The sequence below is a fragment of the Sinocyclocheilus anshuiensis genome, unplaced genomic scaffold (genome assembly GCF_001515605.1).
Source record: "Sinocyclocheilus anshuiensis isolate Anshui unplaced genomic scaffold, SAMN03320099.WGS_v1.1 scaffold294, whole genome shotgun sequence".
Classification (NCBI taxonomy): domain Eukaryota; kingdom Metazoa; phylum Chordata; class Actinopteri; order Cypriniformes; family Cyprinidae; genus Sinocyclocheilus; species Sinocyclocheilus anshuiensis.
Genome location: NW_015544130.1, coordinates 347,211 through 372,908, shown reverse-complemented (window position 1 = coordinate 372,908; position 25,698 = coordinate 347,211). Strand labels below are relative to the sequence as shown.

General features: G+C 36.2%; 1 protein-coding gene across 3 annotated transcripts in view; it reads left to right on the top strand.

Annotated features, from left to right (window-relative positions):
- Nucleotides 1–25,698, top strand: part of bsnb (bassoon (presynaptic cytomatrix protein) b) — a 111,315-nt gene that overhangs the window by 15,333 nt on the left and 70,284 nt on the right. For all 3 annotated transcript variants that reach the window (XM_016494596.1, XM_016494595.1, XM_016494594.1), the window contains exons 2-3: nt 3,141–3,516; nt 20,790–21,557. In XM_016494596.1, coding sequence (XP_016350082.1) covers nt 3,141–3,516; nt 20,790–21,557 — 1,144 coding nt within the window. The remainder of the gene's footprint in view (nt 1–3,140; nt 3,517–20,789; nt 21,558–25,698) is intronic.

The following is a 25,698-nucleotide window of genomic DNA, read 5'->3' as shown; positions in this document are numbered from 1 at the left end:
TCACTAACCCCAGCACCAGCCTGTGGAAGAAAGAAGAAAAGAAAATCATTACTGCTGTTGAGATGTGATAAACAACCTCAGAGTAGCAGAAAGTCTGCACAAACCCCCTCATGCCAACTTGGGGACTTTAAAAAAAAAAAGAGAGAGAGAAAAAGAGGCCAAAAAAGGGTTTGACAGTAGCTTAAGTGAAAGTTAGAAAGCAGGCAGCTGTAAATTCAGCACTGAGGCTTAATTGAAAAGGAAAAAATATGTGAGAAAGCAAAAAGGAAACAAACCTGGGATCCGTAAAATGTAATTGATATCCATTATGTGTGCTGGTTTTGAACAGTTGCAACAGTTGCAGCTGAACGAGATGATGCAGTAAACATGCGCTGCTAGAATGTTCCTCTGTCGTTTTTCAGTCTTTTCAGTCAAAAATAAATGATTCAGTGATTCATGTCTTGAATCTGAGTTTTATTTATTTTATTTTATATCTTTATATAGTTGTTTATTGTATATACCAAGTTTGTTGGTTCAAGTTTAATGCTGTTAATTAAGATTTGTTTATTCATTCATCATTCTGATGAAAATTAAAAATTAAAAATATATAAATATTATATTAAAATTGTGTAAAATATAAATTCAGTGTAAATACCTACTATTTGTAATTTGTAGCTTGTAGTGTGGTTAACTATTTAAAGAGTTATTCACCCAAAAATTTTAATTCTGTCATTAATTACTCACCCTCATGTCGTTCCAAACCCGTCAGACCTTCGTTCATCTTCGGCACACAAATTAAGATATTTTTGATGAAATCTGAGAGCTTTCTGACCCTCCATAGACAGCAACGCAACTGAAACGTTCAAAGCCCAGAAAGGTAGTAAGGACATCGTTAAAATAATCCATGTGACATCAGGGGTTCAGCCTTTTTTTATGAATTGATGAAGCTACGAGAATACCTTTTGTGCGCAAAGAAAACAAAATAATGACTTTATTCAACAATTTCTTTGTGGTACTCTTGTAAAAACACACGTCAAAGACCGACACACACAAAAATATTCTCGTAGCTTTATAAAGTTAAGGTTGAACTACTGATGTCACATGGTCTATTTTAACGTTGTCCTTACTACCTTGACCGTGGTAGTTGCGTTGCTGTCTATACAGAGTCAGAAAGCTCTCGGATTTCATCAAAAATAGCTTAATTTGTGTTCCAAAGATGAACGAAGGTCTTATAGGTTTGGAACGACATGAGGGTGAGTAATTAATAACAGAATTTTAATTTTGGGTGAACTATCTCTTCAAGGCAACTAACTTTCTTTTTAATAATGTTTTATACCATCAGTTTTGGGCACTACTATGTTTTATCAAATATTCTTGTAAAAGTGACAATGAAAATGTCAGTATTGTTTAGTAAGCTCAAACTAAACACATTGCCAAGTAAAACAACATACTAGAACACTAAAACAGTTATGCAATCATAACAAGTTTCTTTATGACAGACGCGTGTTTGTGTTTGCAGTAAATGGCAGTTCCATTAAAATGCTTCCTTTGAAAGGATTTCTTTTAATGTATTCAGTCACCTGAGAGATCTCCTTCATGGTCAATTTCTGCATCTGGTCATACAACTATTTTGCTTTTTCCGAATCGTGCCAAAACTTTTCCTTATGCACAGAGCACAGAACTTTTTGTTTCTGTCTGTTATCTGATATTTTAAAAGATTTGACAGATATTGTCAGATGTTGTTTTTATAACCGATACTGATACTGATTATTTTAATGTTCAAGTGCCCAATTCAAAAATAGATCATCTACTATACAAAACTGTTTTATAACAATACACTGTAAAAACATGTTTTATTATTATTATTATTATTATTATTATTATAACAATCTAATATAAAAACTGTATTATATTAATAACAATATACTGTAAAAACATAACATTTTATGATTATTAAGATTATTATTAAAATCTACTATACAAAATTGTTTTATATTAATAACAATATACGGTAAAACATAACATGTTTTATTATTATTATTACGATATACTATACAAAATTGTTTTATATTAATAACAATATACTGTAAACACATAACATGTTTTATTATTATTATTATTATAACAATCTAATATGCAAAACTGTATTTTATTATATTAATAACAATACACTGTAAAACATTACATGCTTTATTATTATTATTGTATTTTACAATTTTCTATTATAATAACAACAATATATTATTATACAAATTATTGTTATGCTATTGTAATAGTAATAATAATAATAATAAATACTAGTAATAATATTGATATTATATATGATTATTATATAATAACAGTCTAATATACAAAACTGTATTGTAATAATAACAATATACTGTATAAACATAATGTTTTATTATTATTCTAATAATAATAATAATAATAATCTAATATTCTAATATATGAAATGGTATTTTATTATATTATATTAATAACAATAACTAAAACATAACATGCTTTATTATTATTATTATTATTATTATATTTTACAATTTTTATTATAATAAAAACAATATATTATTATTATACAAATTATTATGTTATTGTAATAATAATAATAAATACTCAGTGAATAGTTGTTTTTATTGTTATTATTAAGGGTTAGTGGCTTTGAAAGTCTCTAACCATAAGTAAGAGCAATAGTAGCAATGGTTGCCTTCATAAGCACCACTAATGATAATTAATTCATAACAACAGTTTTTTTTTAATTAACATCCAATCTATTTATAATAGCCATAATTTTGTCACTTTGCCACTATGCAGCATCTGTTCTATATCAAAGTTCAAGAATGACCATTTAAGACAATTAAATATGCTTAGCTGAAGAGGCAACCCCTGTCACCATAGATAACATTTCCAGATTCTTTTGGAGAAGCATTAAAAGTCCTCGTCAATCTGTCTGTTTCCACCCCCAGAGTTTGCCCCACTGCATTGATTTATCTTTCTATTCTCATTCAAACTACTCAGGAAGCTGCGGCACAAAGCTCTTTAAATCTCCTCCTGTGAATCCCCTGGGCAGATGGATTCAACAAAGTGTTCAGCTATCAGTGATTTCAAACATATGCCACACCACCCCTGCTTTAATTCATACACCGATGTCTTTTTTACTCCCACAGTATCCAAGGCAAACCTAATCAGACAGACCCGAGCATGGGACCCAAACCTGGGGGTCCACCGGGCGCAGGACCCGGCCCCGGAGCGCCGACGCAGCCTCAGGGACCCGGTCAGGGTCAGGCTGCACGGAAGAACCTCCAGGTGGACGTGGGGAGCAACAAAGGTGGACACCCCGTCTCGCCCGGAAGCAGCGCTCCCACCTCGCCCTATTCTTTGCCCCAGATCGCACCCATGCCCAGCAGCAAGCTCTGTCCGGTGTGCAAGACCGCAGATCTGACGGGCACCACAGATGGCCAGCCAAACTGCAATACATGCACGCAGTGCCGCTCCATGGTGTGCAACCAATGCGGATTCAACCCCAACCCTCACCTCACTGAGGTAAGCAGCCCAATGCATGCTCATTCTACTTTTTATGTTGTACAGCACCGGTTAAAAGTTTGTCATCAGTAAGATTTTTCTATAAAGAAATAGTTTTATTGAGCAAGATTGCATTAAATTGATCAAAAGTGACAGAAAAGACATTTACAATGTTACAAAAAATTTATCTTTCAAATGCTGTTCTTTTGAACATGTACAAAATGTATAATAAGCAATGTTTTAAATAAATTATTGAGCAGCAAATCAGCATATTAGAATGATTTCTGAAGGATCATGTGACACTGAAGACTGAAGTAATGATGCTGAAAAATCATCTTTGGATCACAGGAATAAATTAGATTTTAAAATATATTCCAATTATATTTGATATATTGTAATAAATAAACACATATTATAATAAATAAACATTTATTATGTTTATAATGAATAAACACAGTACACACACATATATTATGTGAACACAAACTTTTATTTTGGATGTGATTAATCGTGATTAATCATTTGACAGCACTAATTCAAATACAAAAGTTATTATAAATTGTAATGATATTTTGCAATGTAACTCCCTGTCGTTTTCCATCAAAATAAAGGTTTGATGTTTTAACATTTTAAAATGTAGAAATAATGTGAAATAAAATAATAATATTTTTTATGCTCAGTTTTTTATTTTACAGTGGAATGCTACAATGGTAATATTGCTTATTTTGTTTTTATTTAGTAATTTTTATATTATTATTATTAATTATTATTATTTTATAGCAATATTGATATATAATCACAACATTTTGGCTAAATTGTGCAGCCCCCCAAAAAAACATAACAGTAATGTGTGTGTGTGTGTGTATCAGCTTGACTTAAATCATGTCATAAGTCCCTTGAGAGAGCTATTCCTGTTTGATTCTGAATATTCACCATCAGAAAGCAACAGTGTGATATAACAACAGCGAAAGAGAGTGAACATTGCAGTCCAAATGGTGATTTTCAAATAAAATATTACTGTTAACGATAGATTTCTGGAGGAGAGAAAGCGAGATGTGTTAAATAAAAAGCTCTTGGTAATGAATCCTACGCTCGGCCTCGGCCTCGGCCTCCATCTGGCTCGTACCCAGGACACACACTGCACACAACCTGGAACTGCTCAGAAGAGAGTCCTCTGGGGTGCATGGGAATGTGTGCCTGCGTGTTTCTGTGTGTAGGATGCAGCAGAAAGACAGAGCCAATGTTCAGAGATGCATGTGTGGGAGAGCGAGAGGATGAGCATGTGAGGGTGAGATTGTTTGAGCGAGTTTGAGGATGTTGCTCAAAGGTGCAGATGGCTGGTGGCACGTTAAATCCTGCAAGTGTAAATTAGGCAATGGACAGGGGGGACAGAGAGGAGGGGATGCTGAAGATCAGTGTAGAAGGGGCTCTAAAGTGATTTTTGTGGATCTGCTCTCCTGCTATTTCCTGCTCTTCATCAAAGCCATTAAGGGGTGGAAATGCAAAACAGCCCCCTAGTTAGTAGGTGAGGGCAATTTTATAAGGGTTGAAGAGCAGTTCAGACAGACAATCACTGATTCAGAAAGCTGTGTTATAAGTAAATGCTCACTGAAGAGAGCTCCTTCCAGCCCCTTGAGACCATTTATAGAAAATAAGCTACAAAAATAACTCAGAAATGGTCATGGTTATCAACACACATTCAATATTTAGTAACTTCAACCTTCCTGATGAATAACAGCATGAACTACAAGTTTGGGGTCAGTAAGATATTTTATCATTTTGAAAGAAATTAATACTTTTATTCAGCAAAGATACATTACTATATATATAAGCAGCACAACTTTTTTAGCATTGATAATAATAGTAAATGTTTTTTTGAGCAGCATATCAGCATATTTAATTTCTGATGGATCACGTGACACTGAAGAGTAACGATGCTGAAAATTCAGCTTTGCGTCACAGGAATAAATTAGACTAAAATATATTAAAAATTATTTTTTTATATTGTATATTTCACAGTATTACCATTTTATTGTATTTTTGATGAAATAAACAAAGCTTTGGTGAGCATAAGAGATTAATTTCAAAAACTTTAACAAAATCTAACTGACCCCAAACTTTAGATCAGTAGTATGGAGTTTAGCCAAAAACAACAAAAGTCATTTACATGTAAAAATCTTAAAGGGATAGTTCACCCAAAAATGAAATAATATCTTGAAAGAGAAATTAAACACTCAAGCTCCAAGATGATAAAACGGCACCAGCGTATTGCTTGTGCGTTCAATTCCAAATCTTCTGAAGCCATGTTATAGCTTTGTGTGAGCTGATCGAAATTTAACTCATTATTGACTAGAAAAATGGCACCATTTGTGGGAATAACAGTAAACATCATTGTGCATCCCGAGAGCAAATGTCATTGACATCAGTGGCGCCATATTTGATTTGAGAACAACAGAAGAGAGAAGACATTTTATTGAATAATGACTTTTGGTGTGTTCCTCACACAAAACTATTGTAGAACTTTAGAAGCCTTGGAATATATACTACTATGATACTTATTGTGCTTTTATCATTTTGGATATGAAGAAATATGTTTGGACCCACATGATGGTGAATAAATAATGATGACAGTATTTTCATTTTCAGGTGAACTGTCCCTTTAAATGTAAAGAAGCAAAAACCTGTTAAAAGCTACCCTAAGCATTTATTAAAGAATGAAGAGTATGAAGAGTATCTATCATCCAGCAGTTTTAATTTTGACTTTGCACTGTTCTAAACATTAATATTTTATGTGCAACAACAGCATGCTGTCTCAGTGGCCTTACACATGATTTTAAATCTATTTTTTCAAACTTTATGATTTAAATGGGGATGATTGTACTGAAATTTTTTTGGGATTAAAAAGCTTCTGTTGATGACAAATAACAATAACATCCAGGCAGTATAGTCATTCAGCAGCTGAAACTGATGATCTTGGATATACGGATATATCATTTGTCTAGCACATTGCCACATTTTTCACAAAAGGGTTCATCTTTAGAAATTCAATTGGGAGAGTTTTAGAGCCCTGCTGTGCTTTATAAAGACAGGATTGAATTAATTGGGCTCCTGTAGGACGGTGGACACTACAAAGCAGCTCTGAGACGGCCTTGATTTATACTGATGCTGCAGCACATAGCATACAGCACTAACTCAGCGTTTTTAACAGCTCTGCTGTCAGTTCCAGCTACATGTGACAAAGTGATGGGAAATATGTCTTCTGGCGTGTAATGTCAGGGTTCAAGTGTGGTAAGAGCAGATGTTTTATGAGCATATGGTTTAAATTACTAGAGATCTCTGCAAAATAGAAATACAGCAATAATGGTTGAGCCCAGATTTTGAATTGAACAAATTTGTTTAAATTATTGTTTTTAAGCATCAAGCAGGAGCCAAGCACAAATTTGTTAGTCAAACGGGAGACATTATGATATGACAGGCTATTAAATGTCGAGTAGGGGTGAGCAATATACCAGTGGAAGCAATTCACTGGCTTTTCCGAAGGGAACATGGAAGAACTTGTTAGAAATAAGGAGCATGCTGTGTGATGTGGAACTGACACTGTTGTTAACAGTCTCAAGCTTTCCTACTAGAGCTTTTATTATTAAATAGTGAATTTATCTAGTAATTATATCTGGTCACCCAAATGTCATCAGTATGTCATGGCAGCCTACATCCAAAGTGTGAAATTGAAATTCAGAAATCATTCAAATATGCTGATTGCTGCTCAAGAAACATTTCTTATTATCATCAGTACTGAAAAAACAGTTGTGCTGCTTAATGTTTTTGTTGAAACCATGATTATTTTCCCCCTATTCTTTGATGAATAGAAATATTTATTTATTTTCATTTATTTCAAACCAAACCATCTACATTCTAAACGTCTTTAATCTCACTTGATCAATTTAATCCTTGCTGAATAAAACCATTCATTCTTTCTTGCACAAATCCTACCGGCCTACTGATATATATTGCACTTTTTAAACCACTTTTCCATTCCAAAATACTTATATTGTAATGTTAAAGGGATAGTTCACCCAAAAAAGAAAATTCTGACATTAATTACTCACCCTAATGTCGTTCCAAACCCGAAACACAAATTAAGTAAGATATTTTTGATGAAATCCGAGAGCTTTCTGACCCTCATGTCGAGGACCTTCGTTCAACTTTGGAACACAATTTAAGATATTTTTTGATGAAATCCGAGAGCTTTCTGACCCTCCATAGACAGCAACGCAACTGACACGTTCAAGGCTCAGAAAGGTAGTAAGGAAATAGTTAAAATAGTCCATGTTACAGAATTTTCATTTTTGGGTGAACTATCCCTTTAAATAATTTTCATTATATTTTGAGAATATAATGATGTAATTGTTTTCCCCAAACTCCTACAAAGTCAGATGAATGTTGATTTAAAAATATTACATTATTTAAAACTGGAAAATATCGGCTAAAATGAGTAAAAAAAAAGATATTGTCTGATTTACCCAATATTTGTGGTTAATGTTTTTATTCTTGGTCAAGACTCACTTTGTTAGATGAGTAACATGTTAACTCAATTGTGAGTTGATGTTGCTGTGCATTTGTGTTTTTATGATCCAGTGAGTTACTGTATATAGAGCGTTACAAATTGATGACTTATGAGGAGTCATTTCAGTTAGGATGCTGCTTAGAAGGAAGCTGCCTGTGTAAGTAATGTTGAGTTGAGTTGTTGCTCTATTTTGTGTTTGTCGGAGTACTCCAGTAGTGATGGTGTGTTCCAGGTGTTTAGTGTAAAGATAGCGGTTTAAAGCTGAACTCTAAATGTCTCTTGGAGAACAAAGCAGAGAGAACATGAGACAAGAAGCAAGAACCGCTGATGAAGAGGAGAAAGAGCGGCCATCTGATCACTATGCAACAGACACCTGGAGAAAGAGAGAGAGAGAGAGAGAGAGGCTTGACATGATGGCAACAACACTTAGTGGGATGCAGGAACCAGGGATATACGGACAGAGAAATAGCAGGGTGGGGAAGGGGGATGGAATGATAGAAGGAAAGAGAACTACTCCAGTAGTCACCCACCAGCATGCAGGAGGCGGTTCCACTCTGCCATTGGCTGATCCTCGATTTATAGATCCTGCTCTGCCTCTGCAATGATCTCCCATTCCTACTGCCAGAGAAAACCAGTGGAGGATCAGAGGAGAGAACGGGATGGACAGACGGATGACGGTGTGGAAATGTAGTAAGAAGAGTCCAAATTTATCAGGCAGTTAAGGAAGCTAAAAATAATTGTGCTTGTTTGGCACATAAGCACCGTTCCCTCTGAAAACCCTGGGGTAATGACGGTAGAATATGAACATCATGAATTCTCCTCTCTCCACGAGTTCTTCTGAAATCTGTGACTTGACGGGAACGTGAAGCCTAATAGATCGGTCCTGCGTTTTGGCTCCGAATGTATCACATCTTCTGGTATTCACGCTATCTAGTGGATTTATCATGAGACTGACAGCGGAAACCGAGTGTAGGGCCATCTGGGATACAACACACTCATCACAGCACAAACACAAAGAATACACACACACCGCCACGGCCCTAGAGATTTCATGCTATTTTTCCACCATTACACAAATTTGCCCAGGCAGCATTTGTGTGTTATTTGGGTTCCATATAAATATATACACCATATGCATTTTTCAAGCACATGGATGATGGCTTTTATAATTTTCTGACATTTGGATTTCATTCTATTTTACCATCATTACATAAATGTGCCTAGGCAGCATTTGTGCGTTATTTGGTTACCACATTCAATACTAAATATATAGACCGTATGCAGTTTTTAAGTGCATGTATGGCATCTTTTATAATTTTCTGACATTATATATTATATTAGACATTTAGGTATCTAAAAACAAATCATTGATATTTAGTAGTGCTTTCTACAGCAAATTTAGTATGTGATTTGAGACTTTATTTTTGATTTGAAGTATGTTATTTAAATGGACCCGTACTTGCATGACTGGAAATAGCTGGCCAGTGGCATTTCCGAATATTGTATTGTTATTTATAGACTATTAGTATTATTATAGTATTTATTAATATTATTAATAATAATAATAATAATAATTAGCCTTCAGTTTTCATACAGTTTTATTTATTTATTTATGTTTCTATTTAGCTTTAGTTTATTTTAGTTTAGTAACTTTTTTTGTTAGTTGCCAAGACAACATTTCTAATTTTAATTCATTTTTTCCCCTAATTTTTCTTCATTCTTTTTAAGTTTACACCATTCATTTGTTTATTGTATTTTATTTATTATTTTATTTTAAATTTATTTTTATTTTGGCAATTCTTTATTCAGTATTATTTATTTTCTTTTATTTTTTGAATTAAAAGGGACTGAATTCAGATTTTTTACTATCAGACTTAGCAAATCAGCAATCAGACTTAGAGTTTTCATTTTTTACTGATGATAAAACAGGTGGAAAAATCCCTTAGGTTTATGCAGTTTTGCATGAGCAGGCAGAAATTCCGCAATTTCTTTTTTTCAGTTTGGTATTTTTATGCAGTTTGAGATAAACAGAATATGTTGTTTTTTTGTGTGTTAGTGAGACAAGTAATGAGCCTTGATGCATACATTTTCATTATGCATTCACACAAATTGGCGAACCTGATAACACAAAAAGCCCTACTATTTGGTCTTTTTCCTAAAAAGGAACAGAAAGTGTGTTTGTCTGCTGACAGATTATGATATTAATATGAGTCAATTACTTTAATCACCTGTGGCTATCACCTTTCTTTCCCCTTTTAGCAGAGTCATATCAAACAGCACAGGGTAAAATTGGATCAGAAGTGCTCGAGTTGATATTGAACGGATGTGTGAAATGGTCTCTGAGGCCTGAGTAAGAATGCATCGCACACCACGCAAACATGATTAATCAAACAGTAGAGTACTGTGCTTTTCTTCTAAATGGCACAGTGTCTCGCTGCCTTTCCAAGACAATAGAATCTGTCATGCGTTAAAGAGACGGACGCCCCACTTTTGCCACTAATGCACAAAATATGCATTCATGTGCAAACTGTGCAGTAATAGAAATAGTTTCTGAGAAATAGGCTTTTTCCACACTACATGTTGTTTCTGTGAGTTTGATAATAGGAAAACACGCTTTGAATGTTTCACATAGCACAGATTTCTTTGCTAACTTTTCAATTACCTGAAGGTTACATCTCGACCATGTGGAATATTGTAGCCTTTGCCGTCTGCATTCACAACATTTCGGAAATGACCATAATTACGAGATGACAGAGTTTAGTCAGAGCTGTTTACGTCTTTGGATTCTGAATTGATTTGTTTCTTTGGTGATGATCGTATCACAGAATAAGATATCATTATGTGGGTGGCTAGCCAGCAGTTTTGTGCTAGCTTAGCTAGCGGTTAAGCATAGTTAGTTTTATTCTGAATGATGATTTTTATATGATGATGATGATTATTATTATTATAGTAGTTGTTGTGGTTATCAAATTGCTAAATTTATGTAGTAATGTAAATTTATTATTATTAACTACTGATTGTATTATACTACTAAGCAATGTAAAAAATTCAGAAATGGTTTTGATTCAGTATTTTTAACAATAATTAATTTTAACAATTTAATAATAAAACTAATAATAATAATAAAATAATAATAGTTGTTTTTTTGAACTACTAAATTTATAATACTGAAGCCATGTAAATTTTGTATGAATTATTTTAATTTTAATGAATTATTATTGTTATTATTATTTAACTACCAATGTAATTATTTGATGCAATAATTTAATAATAATAATTTATTATTATTATTATTATTATTTAACTACCAATTAAATTATTTGATGCAAGAATTTAATAATAATTTATTATTATTATTAAATATTAACTATTGATTGTATTATTTATACTATTATACTATTAAGCAATGTAAAAAAATCAAATGGTTTTGATTCAATGATGGTTTAATAATAATAATAATAATAATAATAATAGTTGTTGTTATTATCAAATTACTCAATGTATTATACTGAAACGATGTAAAAAATGTTATACTTTTTTATAAAATGATTTCTTCTAACAAACTGTTGATTTACTGCTAAATTATTTAGGGCAATTATTATTTAATAGTTCAATAATTATTTAATAGTTTAATGATTTACTACCACTACTACTGCTACTTTCACAATTGCTCAGTATTATTATTAAACTACTGTTTGCATTATACTGAAGCAATGCATAAATTGTTTTGGTTTAATGATTATTTAAAAATACTGATTTTTAATAACTGCTACTACTACAAATTATTAGTATTATTATTACAATTCTGATTGTATTATACTGAAGTCATGAAAAAAAAAAATGCATAAATAATTTTTAATTGATTTAGCACTGTATATACGTCCCTAACATTGGAGCTGTCATAAAATTCAATGTTTCTAACTTGCAATTACGCATCCAACTAAAACGTGAAAACCTTACAGCCACAAACTGGTAATTATGGTAATTCCAACATGACGTGAGTGCAGCTATAGCTTAGCATCCTTAATGGAGAGTTCAGTTTTCTCATTACTTTGTTATTATGATCATTATTACTCACAGAAACATTTCTCTTGCAACATGTCACATTCATTACAGCAAACTGATGTAGTTTTTAATCATCTTTAAACACCTCAATTATAAGCTACCCATCAAGTGTACACTGTGGTACTCAGCAAATAAGGGTTCTATACCTTTAAAAATCCTCACCAGCACATTTCCATTAATTGGCTTCATTTGTGCTTCATATGCTCTGATAAGCTGTCAGTTTGGTCTAATGCTCGCAGAGAAGAATTCGTTTATGAATCTGGTGCCCGTTGAGACGGGAGTGAGGCTGTGTTGTGTTCTTGTGTGGTGTTTATAGAGATATTTAAAGTATTTGGGGGCCTTCAGAATGCTCTTTTGATGTGTCTCATCCCAGTTTTGGCTCAGTGCTTCACTGCTGTGGTTTGTTGTTAGGAAACTGCAGCATTCAGTCTGTGTCTCAACCGCTTTAGTCTGGAAACAGGCTGCAGTTCACCTCCTCTATCTGTCTCTCTGCTCTTATGCCACAGAATGCTGTCGACACAACTGTCTGTGCAGCTGATGTGTCTCTATTTGTCTACATGACTCTTTGATTGTGACTCCATCTGCTTGTCTGTTTGCTTTTCACCTGTTCTCCATATCCATATCATTTTGTCCTCTCGTTCTGTCTGTCTCACCAGCTGCATTCTGTTTCAACTCACTCAACTATTCGAAAGTCTTCTCAAGTCATACAATAGATTTGACAGGCTAAAATTTAATTTTGTTGTTCTATTGAGATGTTAATTCAAGAACTGCCATGTCCAGATCATTGAGTCAGTGAGTTGAATGAATCATCCAGTTGGGTTTGTGAATCTGATCATCTAGTTCATTGACAAGAATCGACGGTTCTGATTCTCAAATTCAAATCATTGGCTCAGTTTATTGGTTCACAGCATTTTACACAAAATAATGTTCTTTTTAGCAACATCATATGACCCCCTTTAACTCAATGAAGAGGAAGATTATCATTAAAGGGATAGTTCACTCAAAAATTAAAATTCTGTCATTAATTACTCCCTCATGTCGTTCCAAACCTGTAAGACCTTCGTTCATCTTCATAACACAAATTAAGATATTAAGATAAGCTCTTTGACCCTCCCATAGACAGCAATGTGATTACCACGATCAAGGCTCAGAAACGTGGCAAGGACATCGTTAATCCATGTGACATCTGTGGTTCAACCGTAATTTTATGAAGCTATGAGAATACTTTTTTTGCGCAAAGAAAACAAAAATAACGACTTTATTCAACAATTCGTCTCCTCCGCATCACCCTATAACGCAATTTTGGAGAGTATCACATACATAAACAATGTATGCAACGTATATACGCGGATATGTTGTTTACACTTTGATCTGAACGTAAACAATGTATCCGCGTATATACGTTGCATACGTTGTTTACGTATGTGATACTCTCCAAAATGGCACCAGTGTACCGGAGGAGACGAATTGTTGATTAAAGTCGTTATTTTTGTTTTCTTTGCTCACAAAAATTATTCTTGTAGCTTTGTAAAATTACGGTTGAACCACTGATGTCACATGGATTATTTTAACGATGTCCTTGCTACATTTCTGAGCTTTGATCATGTTAGGATCCTTGCTGTTTATGGGAGGTTCAAAGAGCTCTCGGATTTCATCAAAAATATCTTAATTTGTGTTCCAAAGATGAACGAAGGTCTTACAGGTTTGGAACGACATGAGGGAGTAATTAATGACAGAATTTTAATTTTTGAGTGAACTATCCCTTTAATGATAATCTTCCTCTTTTGAAAAATTACGGTTGAACCACTGATGTCACATGGATTATTTTAACGATGTCCTTGCTACATTTCTGAGCTTTGATCATGTTAGGATCCTTGCTGTTTATGGGAGGTTCAAAGAGCTCTCGGATTTCATCAAAAATATCTTAATTTGTGTTCCAAAGATGAACGAAGGTCTTACAGGTTTGGAACGACATAAGGGTGAGTGATTACTGACAGAATTTTCATTTTTGGGTGAACTATACCTTTAAATCCATAAAAAATTGAATTAAATTTTAGTCTGTCTGTTATGTGCATGGAAAAGAGCTCATGAGTCATCAGTTGAATGAATCATCCAGTTGGGTTTGTGAACTGAATCAGCTGTTCATTGACAAGAATCAACTGAAAAATACAATGTTTTCATGGTTCTTATCAAATTCACGTGATTTTGTCAAAGCAGTTCTCAAAAAAAGGCATTATTTGGCTATGATTGAATTATATGTAACAGTCATATTCTGTTTAAATTGTTCTCTTTGGAAAAACATTGATGCATTGTTAATAATCTAGTAGTGTATCTTTAGTGTTAGCATGATAGCAATATTTCATGTTTTAAATATCACTGTTGCTATCAAATGCCGGTATATTGCGACACCCTTAGTTTGTAATGAGTAAATCATGATAAAAATGTAATTTTTATTTAAACTTTTCCTTTGAATGTGACTATGAGTCATGTACAGTGAATATATAATTAACTCAGCTCTGTCAGGGTGCAGTGTATTCTGTGGCTTGTGTGTGAGTGTTAGTATTCAGCTCAGTGTCTTTGAGAGATTCTCTTCTTCTCGTGGATTCTCTCTCGCACACCAGTTGACTAATCAATACCTCGTGTGCTGCACCATTATTTGGCTGTAAATCAATGAAAGAAGTGTGTTTGTGTGTGTGTGTGTGTGTGTGTGTGTGTGTGAATGCACTCTGAGAGATATTAGCATAAACCTGTACACATTTAGTTTCTCATAAATCATATGCAGTCTTCGCACACATACATAGGCACACATAAAAAAATGCTTATTTAAATATGTGCAAATCCTGCACATCTGTGTGTAATTCCCAGTTGAATGCAGGATATTGTTAGACTTGCAAGGCTAACGTTGTAAATGTTAAAGGGGTCATATGATGCGATTTCAAGTTTTCCTTTCTCTTTGGAGTGTTACAAGCTGTTCGTGAATAGATAAGATCCCTAAAGTTGTAAACACTAAAGTCTCAAACCCAAAGAGATATTCTTTATAAAAGTTAATTCTCGTCCATGCCCTCCTAAAATGCCTCGTTGAAACACGCCCCCACATGTCTACGTCACTGTGTGGGAAGGTTTGCATAACGCCGCCCAAATGTTCAAGCAAAGAAAGAAGGCGTAACTTTATTGTTGCTGCCACCGCTGCTGCCATGTCGTGAAGACACTGTGTGTTTCGTTGCGAATGCGAAACTACTTTGTTTGGCCTTCCAAAAGAGGACTGTACACTCACTACTTTACATTGTAGCAAAGTGTAATTTCTTCAGTGTTGTCACATGAAAAGATATAAAATATTTACAAAAATGTGAGGGTGTACTCACTTCTGTGAGATACTGTATATATATATATACTGTATATACATACTGTATTTATATATGTATGGGTGTGACATGTTGAATGTTAGGTTTGAATATTTAAATGTGTCTATGATGTTAAAATGAACCTATGATATCCAAAAATGCTTTCTAGGTAGGCTGATCACTAGGTTTTGAAAGCCAGTGTCTTGATTATGTTGATTCTGGTCAGCTTCTAAATACTTTACCCAATAATTCAGTAAGTTAGTCTACTAATCAGAATGAATGCAGGACAGGAGAACATGTAGTTTGTGTGAATAAGCCAAGCTACAATTGACCCTTCGCAAAAGAGCTTGATTTACAGGCGAACTGACCAATCATAACTCAAAATCTGCCATTTTGTCCGTCAAACAAGTCAGGCAGGAGATTAACTTCGGTGGACTTAAACTTAAAAAATTGTGTGTATTGACATGATGACATCTTTCTGCAGTTGAAATAAAATACGTTCTGATGTTCATTCATGTTTATTTCATTCATATGCTTTAAGTAAATATGAAAAGACGATCGGTTCACGTGCCGCTTGAACTGAAGTGCTACAGCGATCTGTCACGACACATTAAAGAGCCACAAAACGGTATTTATTGTTTGAATTTCTTACAAAATGACAATTTGAAAGCTGACTTTGTTTCATAACTAAAGTAACCTGCTCTGTCTTGTCTGTCGGCATGTTGTCAGTTTCCTCTTTCATCCGCGATGTATTTTTCACTGCGTGAGAACATGATATGTGGCGTGAGAGCGGTGTTGCTTATCGGAAATAGCAACAGTAACTAAGGAGGGCGGGCTTTTGTGAAGGGTCAATTGGAATACAAAGCCATATATGGAGAAAGGCCGGTATTTGGGATGGGCAGAGTCCTATAGACACTTTATGGATGCAGTTATTATTTTTTGTAACTCTGTTGTTCTTAATGTGTTCTATACCGTATTATTATTATTTTATTTTTTTCTTAATCTTAAATTTTTATGCAGCTATTTCATACATTGACAGTTCAAAGTATCTACATCTGTCAAGCTCCAAAAATGACCCAAAGACACATTCCATACAACTGTTTTTCAAACCATATAATGATAATCTTACTTTCTGCAGAAGCTCTAAAATCTCATTCATAATTATGTTCAGATTCAGAAATAGTGCCCAGATATGCCACACCAGATTTTTTTAAAGATTTATTTTTGGCTTTTTTTGACCTTATTTGATAGGACAGTAGTTAGATAGGAAGCAAAGTGGGAAAGAGAGGGGGGACGAGGGAAAGGTTCGCGAGCTGGGACTCGAACACGGGACGCCCGAAGCACAACGGTGCTACATGTCGACACGCTGCCCACGAGACTGTCGGCGCCGACTGCCACACCAGATTTGACATTCAAATTGGTCATTGGTCATTCATTGGTTCTCTATTGGTTTTCTCTCCAGACAAAGGTATTGTACAGTATGTGGTCATATGAAACACTTTAATGGTGTTTTTGTGTGTTTTTTGGAGCTTGAGAGATGTGCATGAAATGGGGCTCTGCAGAAGAAAACAGCAGAGAAGTGGGAAATGAAAGGTAGAGTAGAAATGGAGAGAAAATACCAGAGCAGATTGGCGCAGGTGACACAAACCTGTTGTCTGTGTATGTCTTTCTGTAATTACCCATTGTCCAATGGATATTGAGTGTGTTCATCTGCTGTGTGTTTGAATGACAAGTGCAGACATTTCTCTCTCTCTCTGTCTCTCTCTCTCTCTCTCTCTCTCTCTCTCTCTCTGACACACACACACACACACACACACACACACACAGTCTGCTGTGTCTCTGCTGCTGAAAGGACTCTGACTACTGCTCTGTCCTTCAATATGACTGACAAACATTTCTAGAGACATCATCACCAACTAATGCACAGGCTCAACGTTTGACCTGATGACCATCACTCAAACCCTTGCTGTCAAAATAAAGTACATTTACACTGCAGATTTGCAGCAAAGAATCACTCAATATCCGAACAGCTGGTTGAATTCACAAATTGCTGAACTGTCGGCATCAAAAGGGCACAGATTATTTCTCAGGCCTTTTAAAATATTTACAGTGATTAAATTAAAGGTTATGAATTATTGTGTTCGAGTTGAATCATTCAAGAATGTTTGGAGTTAATAATTGTAAGAATAATGATTGCCTGTGATACGTCTGGCTATGAGAACTCTGCTCATTATCTTTCTTCATAACCCAGAAGCTCATGCAAGCAAGAACATTTACTCACAAACGTAATTTCTGGAGCAGCCATTAAGTCATTATATTTCAGTAGTTGCTATTAGTTTTGTTAAATGGATTTATGCTGAAAAAATGAAAAGTACTGTGATGCAGATAATGGGTAATTGAAAACCGCTTATGCATGTGTGTTCTTGTATATGTGCAAATGCTATTGAGAAGATAAATGATCTTACAGTACTGTGTCAGTACCATGGTACAGTGACATACTGTATCAGATGATAATGCTGTGGCTCATTTGTCAATAACTGACCAATTGGATTCATTTCTTGACCTAGATATGTCCGATCTAGATATGCCAATACCAGTATGCAGAGCTATTGACATTATATTGATACAATACCAATGTATTATACTGTAGCTAATTATTTATTGATGGCAAATGAGGCATACATAAAGTTGCTTAAAAGTTAAATGCACTTAAAACTATTAATCAAAGTACATGAAATAGCCAGATATCAACTGATTTATCGATATACACCACCGTTCTTTTAATATATTCTAAAATGTAATTTATTCTTCTGATGCAAAGCTGAATTTTCAGCATCATTACTCCAGTCTTCAGTGTCTCATGATCCTTCAGAAATCATTCTAATATGCTGATTTGCTGCTCAAGAAACATTTCTAATTGAAATTGAATACAGTTGTGCTGCTTAATATATTTGTGGAATCCAGACTACAGTTTTTCAGGTTTTTTTGATGAATAGCAAGTACTATAAAATAATTATTAATTTCTTTACTGTCAGTTTTGATCAATTTAAGGCATCCGTTATTAATTTCTTTCATAAACTAATCTTGCTGACACTTGCTGATACTTGATTTTAAACTGTAGTGTATATTGGTCTAGCATTAGTATTTACTGTATATTGTACCATGTCAGCTTTTCGGTACGTGTTTGCACATGGCTGTTTTTCTCGTGGGGGTGAACTGTTGGTGAAGGGAGTTTGCCTGGTGTGAGTATGGTCAATAATGAGACATGCTGTCATGATGTCAGTGGATGTTACATGAGCACTGATGTGGTATTGACAGGCGTCAGTTATCACACCTGACCCAATGTGACAGCCATCTCATCTTAACCTGAGAGAGGTGTGTTTGTGTCTATCACACTCATACACACATTCACCTTGACCAGAAAGAGATGTTTGTTTGACTGTCCGTGAGAAATAGAAATATGATATATTACAATTTTTCTAAAAATATTTTTTTTACCCTTAGTCCTAACTAAGCGTTAGTCAACAAGCGTTAGAAAATACATGAACATATGATTTTTTTCTGTCCTGACTGGTTAGCACCACCCTCAATGATCTAATGTCATGTTCAACTTCAACATAACTTTTACTAAACATAAATTACAGAACTGGACAATTTTGTACCTATAAGTGACACTGACAAATGTCTGAATGCCATAGCTTTAGATGCCAAGTGGCATCTACAAACAAATCATGCTAAACTTATTGTTAAACAAACCTTACTTTGCCTTTCTTTCAGCTTGAGGCATCAATATCCTTCAGTGATGAGTATTTACGTTATTGCTCTTTTGTTTATTACTTCACTCCACCTCTGGCACAATTTGGCATAAATGTAATAGTTTTATCAGCATCGATTACAATCATGGGCCTCTAAGCTTTTGTAGAAGGCCGTTTAGCACACATTTGTCTGTGTCCTCTCCTAGCTGTAAAGGGAAACCCTTCCAGAGTAACCAGTGTCATATCGTGTCCGTCGAGCTGTCAGATGTTGTAGTTTTGTATGATATGATTTGTCGGTCAGTTATATTAAATCTGGTATGTCAGCTTTCATGTCTCAACATGTCAGTTCCAAATATTGCAAGAGCAGACAGACACTAGACAGGCTAATATACTCAGCATCAAACCCCTTGTATGGTTATAATCCATTCATGAAGTCAGATGTTCTGACCAGACGTCAGTTGCGCCTTTTGATCCTATTAGTGAATCCTATTTATCTGGGGACGCATGTCACATCTCTGTCATAGATTATGAAGTAATTGTGCTAGCTCTGTCAGTTAGGTAGTTAGCGTTGTTGATGTGGACTCATTTCCTGTTCCAGTGGTCAAATGAGCAGTTATATTGCTACTTATGCTACTATTTCTAAACGAAGTATTAGTTTTATACATATTAAGTATAACAGGTTAAGTATTACAAGTGTTTTTGTAAAAGTTGCCACAGAGTGGTTTGTAGCACATTGGTGGGTGGATGTTATGGAGTTCTAGGTGGTTTCTAACAAAAAAGTGCACACCCAAAGCCCTGGATGTGTTCCATTCTGTAGTGGTAATCCCTATACCCTATTCCCTTCAAAGTCTTTACCTTTGAATGTAAGAGTTTCCATGGTTTGAAAGGCATGTCTATCATTAATATTTACCCCTTGTTAGTACCTGGAAAGATATCCTTTATACTGTTTGGAACACAGTATTTATGGTACTCTGGTCTCTAGGTATGATTGTAGTCCAGGAGTGTCCAATCCTGCCCCTGAAGGTCCAACGTCCTGGAGAGTTTAGCTCCAACTCTAATAAATATGCCTCAACCAGCTAATCAAGGTCTTCAGGGTTACTCAAAATTTCCAGGCAGGTTTATTGGAGAAGCTTGGATGAATACTCTGAAAGGTGGCCCCCCAGAAAGCTTAACCAGCTAATCAAGGTCTTCAGGGTAACTTGAAACTTCAAGGCAGGTTTATTGGTGAAGGTTGTATCTAAAAGAATGGGCACCCTGATCTTTCACCTTCAGTGTAAGTCTCTGGGATTTTCCCACTCTGTTTTAGTGAACAGCTGGTGAGATTGTAAGACAAATATAAGCAGTAACAAAAGTCATGCATGAAAGTCAAATACTTTGTTCACATCCTAGTCAGCAGCTTCTACTATTGCAAGAAACTAGCTGATATGTCTTGTATTCTAGTTCACTCTCTTTTCTTCTCCTCCCCATCCTCTTCATATTTTTCACATTGACATTCTTCATTATTTGAAATTAATGAGTAATCTTTTGATCTAATTACATAGTCAGTAAATGGTTCATTGTCTTTTCCAGGTGCAGGAGTGGTTGTGTCTGAACTGTCAAATGCAGAGGGCACTGGGGATGGATATGGAGACACCACGGTCGAAAAGCCAACAGCAGATCCACTCACCATCTCAGCCCAGCAAACCTCCTCCCCAGACTGTATCCCAACCCACACCGCCCCCACAGACCCAGCCCCAACCTCAACCCCAACCTCAGTCCCAGCCTCGCCCAGAAGCTAAGAAGCTGACCGTCCCGCAAGCTGCCCCTCAAAGCAAACCCCCAGCTCCAGGTGCTATTCCTCTTCCAGGCATGGCCAAAGCCCCATCCCAGCCTGACCTATCCCGCTCAGGCCCCGGATTCCAGTCTCAAGCACCGCGACAAGACCAGACTCGCAGCGCCGGAAGTTCCCCATCCCGTCAACCTCCTCCGCCAGAACAGCCCTTCGGAAAACTCTTCGGTTTCGGCGCTTCTCTCTTGAACCAGGCCAGCAGTTTGATGTCTGTGGATCCGGTGCAAACTGCACCACCGGCCCAACCACCTTCCTCCCCCAAGCCCCCGCAGAAACAGCCGGGACTCCCTGGACCTGGTCCGGGTCCTGCAGCGGGTGCTAAACCCGCAGCCCAGCCAGGTCCACCACGGCAGGAAGTTTCTTCAAAGCCCAGAGTGTTCTGTCCACTGTGTAAGACTGAGCTAAACATTGGAGATCCAGCCAAGAGCCCGAACTACAACCTCTGCACCGAGTGCCACACCCAAGTCTGCAACATGTGCGGATTCAACCCCACACCTCACCTGACCGTGGTAAGATAAGACTTTTATCTGGATGATTGTGCATTTTTGGAAAGTCTGAACTTTTTAGGTCCTTAGTATCGAATCTTTGATGGCATTGTTGCAACAGCTCAAAGTCTCATTGTTTTCTCTAGAATTATTCTTTGACAGGTTTTCCAGAATTGTTCTTTGGCAGGTTTTCATCTGAGACTAGTTGCCTTTCAGTGTCATTAAAGGATTAGTTCACTTCCAGAAAAAAAAAATCTTGATAATTTACTCACCCCCATGTCATCCAAGATGTTCATGTCTTTTGTCTTCAGTCATCAAGTAATTTTTGGAGTTTTTTTAGGAAAACATTCAAGGATTTTTCCCCATATAGTGAACATCAATGGCGGCCAATGGGTTGAAGGTCCAAATTGCAGTTTCAATGCAGCTTCAAAGGGGAGGCGAGGAATAAGGATCTTATCTAGCAAAACAATCAGTCATTTTCTAAAAAAATAAATATTTATATACTTTTTAACCACAAATGCTTGTCTTGCATTAGCTCTGCGATGCGCATGAGTGACTTCACGCATTACGTAATCACGTTGGAAAGGTTATGCGTGACATAGGCGGAAGTACCGACCCAGTGTTTACAAAGCGAACATGCAAGGAAATGCAAATGCCTGAGGTCAAATACGTGAAGGTCAAGCTAGTGCAAGACAAGCATTTGTGGTAAAAAAGTAAATACATTTTAATTTTTTTTAGAAAATGACTGATCGTTTCGCTAGATAAGACCCTTATTCCTCGACTGGGATCGTGTAGAGCCCTTTGAAGCGGCATTGAAACTGCAATTTGGACCTTCCTCAAAAACCTGAATTTCTTTTCGACTGAAGAAAGAAAGACATTAACATCTTGGATGACATGGGAGTGAGTATATTTTCAGGAAATTTTTATTCTGGAAGTCCACAGCAACACACTCCTTCTATGACCAAAGTCTCTTTAAGACAAGTCATGTCACTCGGCGGCCATCTTTGAAACACCTCTCGGGCATGCAAGTGCAACTCCTATCTCTTTGAATGGGGAAACATCAAATTTTTCAAAACTGTTCACTAAGCTTTTGATTAAATTTCATATTTGAAATCACCAAAGAAATCTGACAACAACTGTGTCATAAATGTTGTTTCTTTTGCTCAAATAGCGTTATAAAAAGCTTATTTTTCAGGCTAGATCAGCCAGTGCGCATGCACAGTCGTAAGCGCATGTCTCAGAGCGCTGACTGTTTCTATAGCAACCGGGACTTCTAACGGCTGCTGCAGTGACGTGCTGACTTTACCGATGAGTGATTGGCTCTTTTACTCAGAAGGCGGGGCTTCCTGCGATTGAGCGGCCATATTGACCATTGCATTTTTCCGCATTCAAAACTATTCGAGTGACACATCTTGGGTATTCTATAGTCTTTGCTATGACCAACCAAGCTAATTCTTACGTTAGGTTAAATTTCATTGGGTAAGTTTTTTTTTTGTCATGTTCAGTGGTTCTGGAAAAGTGTATAGGTCAGCATTGTTGTGGTGTTATTGTTGTCAGACTTTAGTTCCTGCTGCTGTACCAGGTTTTTCTTGTACGAATCGATTTACAGATACAATGTTGGCCAAGGGTTAGTTTGGGAAATGATATGCAGGCATATTATGATACAGTTCTCAGTTATCAAAATCATTGATCACATAATATGATATTGTACATAAGATGGTAATATGCTACTTAAAGGGGGCAGATTATCTGTAATTATAAACATTGTATATACTTTGGGTCAAATATGGACTAACCCAGCCGTTGGGTTAAATTTTTACATTAAATTTTGAACCCAAAAGTTGGGTTAGTCCATATTTGACCCAAAGTTGGGTTGAAACAACCCAGCATTTTTTAGAGTGTACAAATAAGGTCTATACAGTATATGATATTTTAAAAATAGTTTTCAGACACAGTAGTTTGCATCAGTGTGGCTCAATTATTAGAACTATTTCCTAATATTTCATTAAAATGTCACTAAGACATTATATTCAAACTGATATTCTCAACCACAATGTTTTTGTTAATGAGAACCTCTTACTGTGACCTGTTCACTTAAATGTGTTATGTCAGTTCAGAACAGCCTCTTCATAGAAATGTGTTCTTGGGAAAAGTGAGCTTTTGTGCAAGAAAATATAGTGAGATTCAGAAACAAAAAGCTTCCAAAGGACTGTTTAATGGCGCTTTTCCACTGCGTGGTACGACTCGGCTCGGTACGGCTCAGTACGGCACGGCACGGCTCGGTTCGGCTCGGTTTGCGTTTCCACTGCAGTTTAGTATCGCTTTAGAGTGGGCGGGATTATTCACATGTCATTATAGTTGCGCCGCCTCTACTGCCGCGACTCCTAAAAAACTTTTTCATTCCGCGTCGCCCCATCAAGCTCTCACTGGATCCGCTCCTCTGCTATCAACGAGAGCAACGTCTGTACTTCCTCAACAGGGGGAACAGCCACTTTTTGGTTGTTAAAAAAAGGTGCGCTCGTTCAAAACAGTTGCATTCGATCCTTCGCTGGCTGTGCTGATTTAAATCTAGCGGTTCTTTTGTGTTTGTGTCGCAAGTTCAGTGACGCAGGTAGTGACGATTCTCTCCGGCCAATCCGTGATCAGCAGAGTTTGCACGTCACGTTTTGGTAACGGTACGGTTCGCTTGGAACCCCAACCGAAGTGGTACTAAAAAAAGTACCAGGTACCAGGTACTGTACCCAGTGGAAAACCCCCCAAAAGTGAACCGTACCGAGCCGTACCGTGCCGTACCATGCAGTGGAAAAGCGCCATAAGTGAGTCGATAGACTTGTTTGCTTTTTTATTTTATGCAAGCTTTCTTAATAATTTATAAGCTTATATTTTCGACTTGTGTTTTTCCTGAAAGTTGTGCAGCTCTGAAAAAACTGAAAGCATATATTTGGGTGCATTTTCAAATAGCTTATTGATATCTTTATGTGAATATGCATCATATTGAGAGAGACTTTCCAGACCCTCAACTGTTTTATAAGCTTTCAGTCTGTGAAGAGTGACCTTCGTCTAAGCATTTCCGAAAACTCTGTATTGTATTACCTGTCCTGATATCTTTGAAGTTGTTCACCACTATCGAGCTAAAATCCATCAAATGGCTTGCTGCCCCTCAGGTTAACAGAGCGTTAGTGGACAGACGGTTTAATTTCCTTCCAATAAAGTAACGATCCTCATGCAAATTATTCTCATTGATCGCTTTTAGGCTACTTAATTCAGAGGCCAGCTAAGTTGACCATGCCCTGTTAGCTGTCCTGGAAAGTTCTGTCATGACAGAAAGAAAAGCTGGGAGAGTTTTTCACCAAGACAGCATAGGGATAAATATGCAAACCAGGCCTGATTGAATGATGGCAGTAATAACAAGCTTTCAGGGAAGTATTGCATTGTTTTATGAGCTCACTCAGTCTTTACATAGACACAGCTGTTACGAAGAGAGCGTGAAGTCATCGTTACTGGAAAACCTTAAGAGAATATCATCTGTTGTCTTTCTTATGATTATAAGTGGCTAAATTTAACATGAAAGGGCATGTGCAACTTATTTTACTTTACAGTTTAGATTTAATGTTGACTTTAAAGGATTTAGGCAGCAGTTTCTTGTTTGTCTTATGTTGTATGTCTCATCTGACCTTTTCTGCTGACTAGTTTGATCCATTGTGACATTGATGCTCTTGTATTGGCTAATGTTAGAGATTTACCTAGCCTTGCTGATGTTACCCTCTCCTTTATGCTCTGCATTCTTGGTTTTGTGAATCTTGAATTTGATTAGCACTAACCATATCTTTGTGCAGATTCCTGCTGCTGCCATGCTGAAAATCACTGCTTTAAACCAGTCTAAGGTGGTTTCTTGGTCTCTTAGCTTGGCCAGGCTTGTGTTTAGGTGGTCTAGTTGATCAGCACGCTTGTTTCTCAGCTTAAACATGCCATATGATGCGAAAGAGATTTTTTCTCTTTGGAGTGTTACATAGCATAATCTGATAGGTAGCATTATTTGTCAGAACACCGGCTCGGACACACCATCACAGTATGGTAAGGGGCGTAACATTTACGTCACACACTTGAGGTATTCAGCCAATCACAACGCACTGGATAGCTGGCCAATCAGAGCACACCTCGCTTT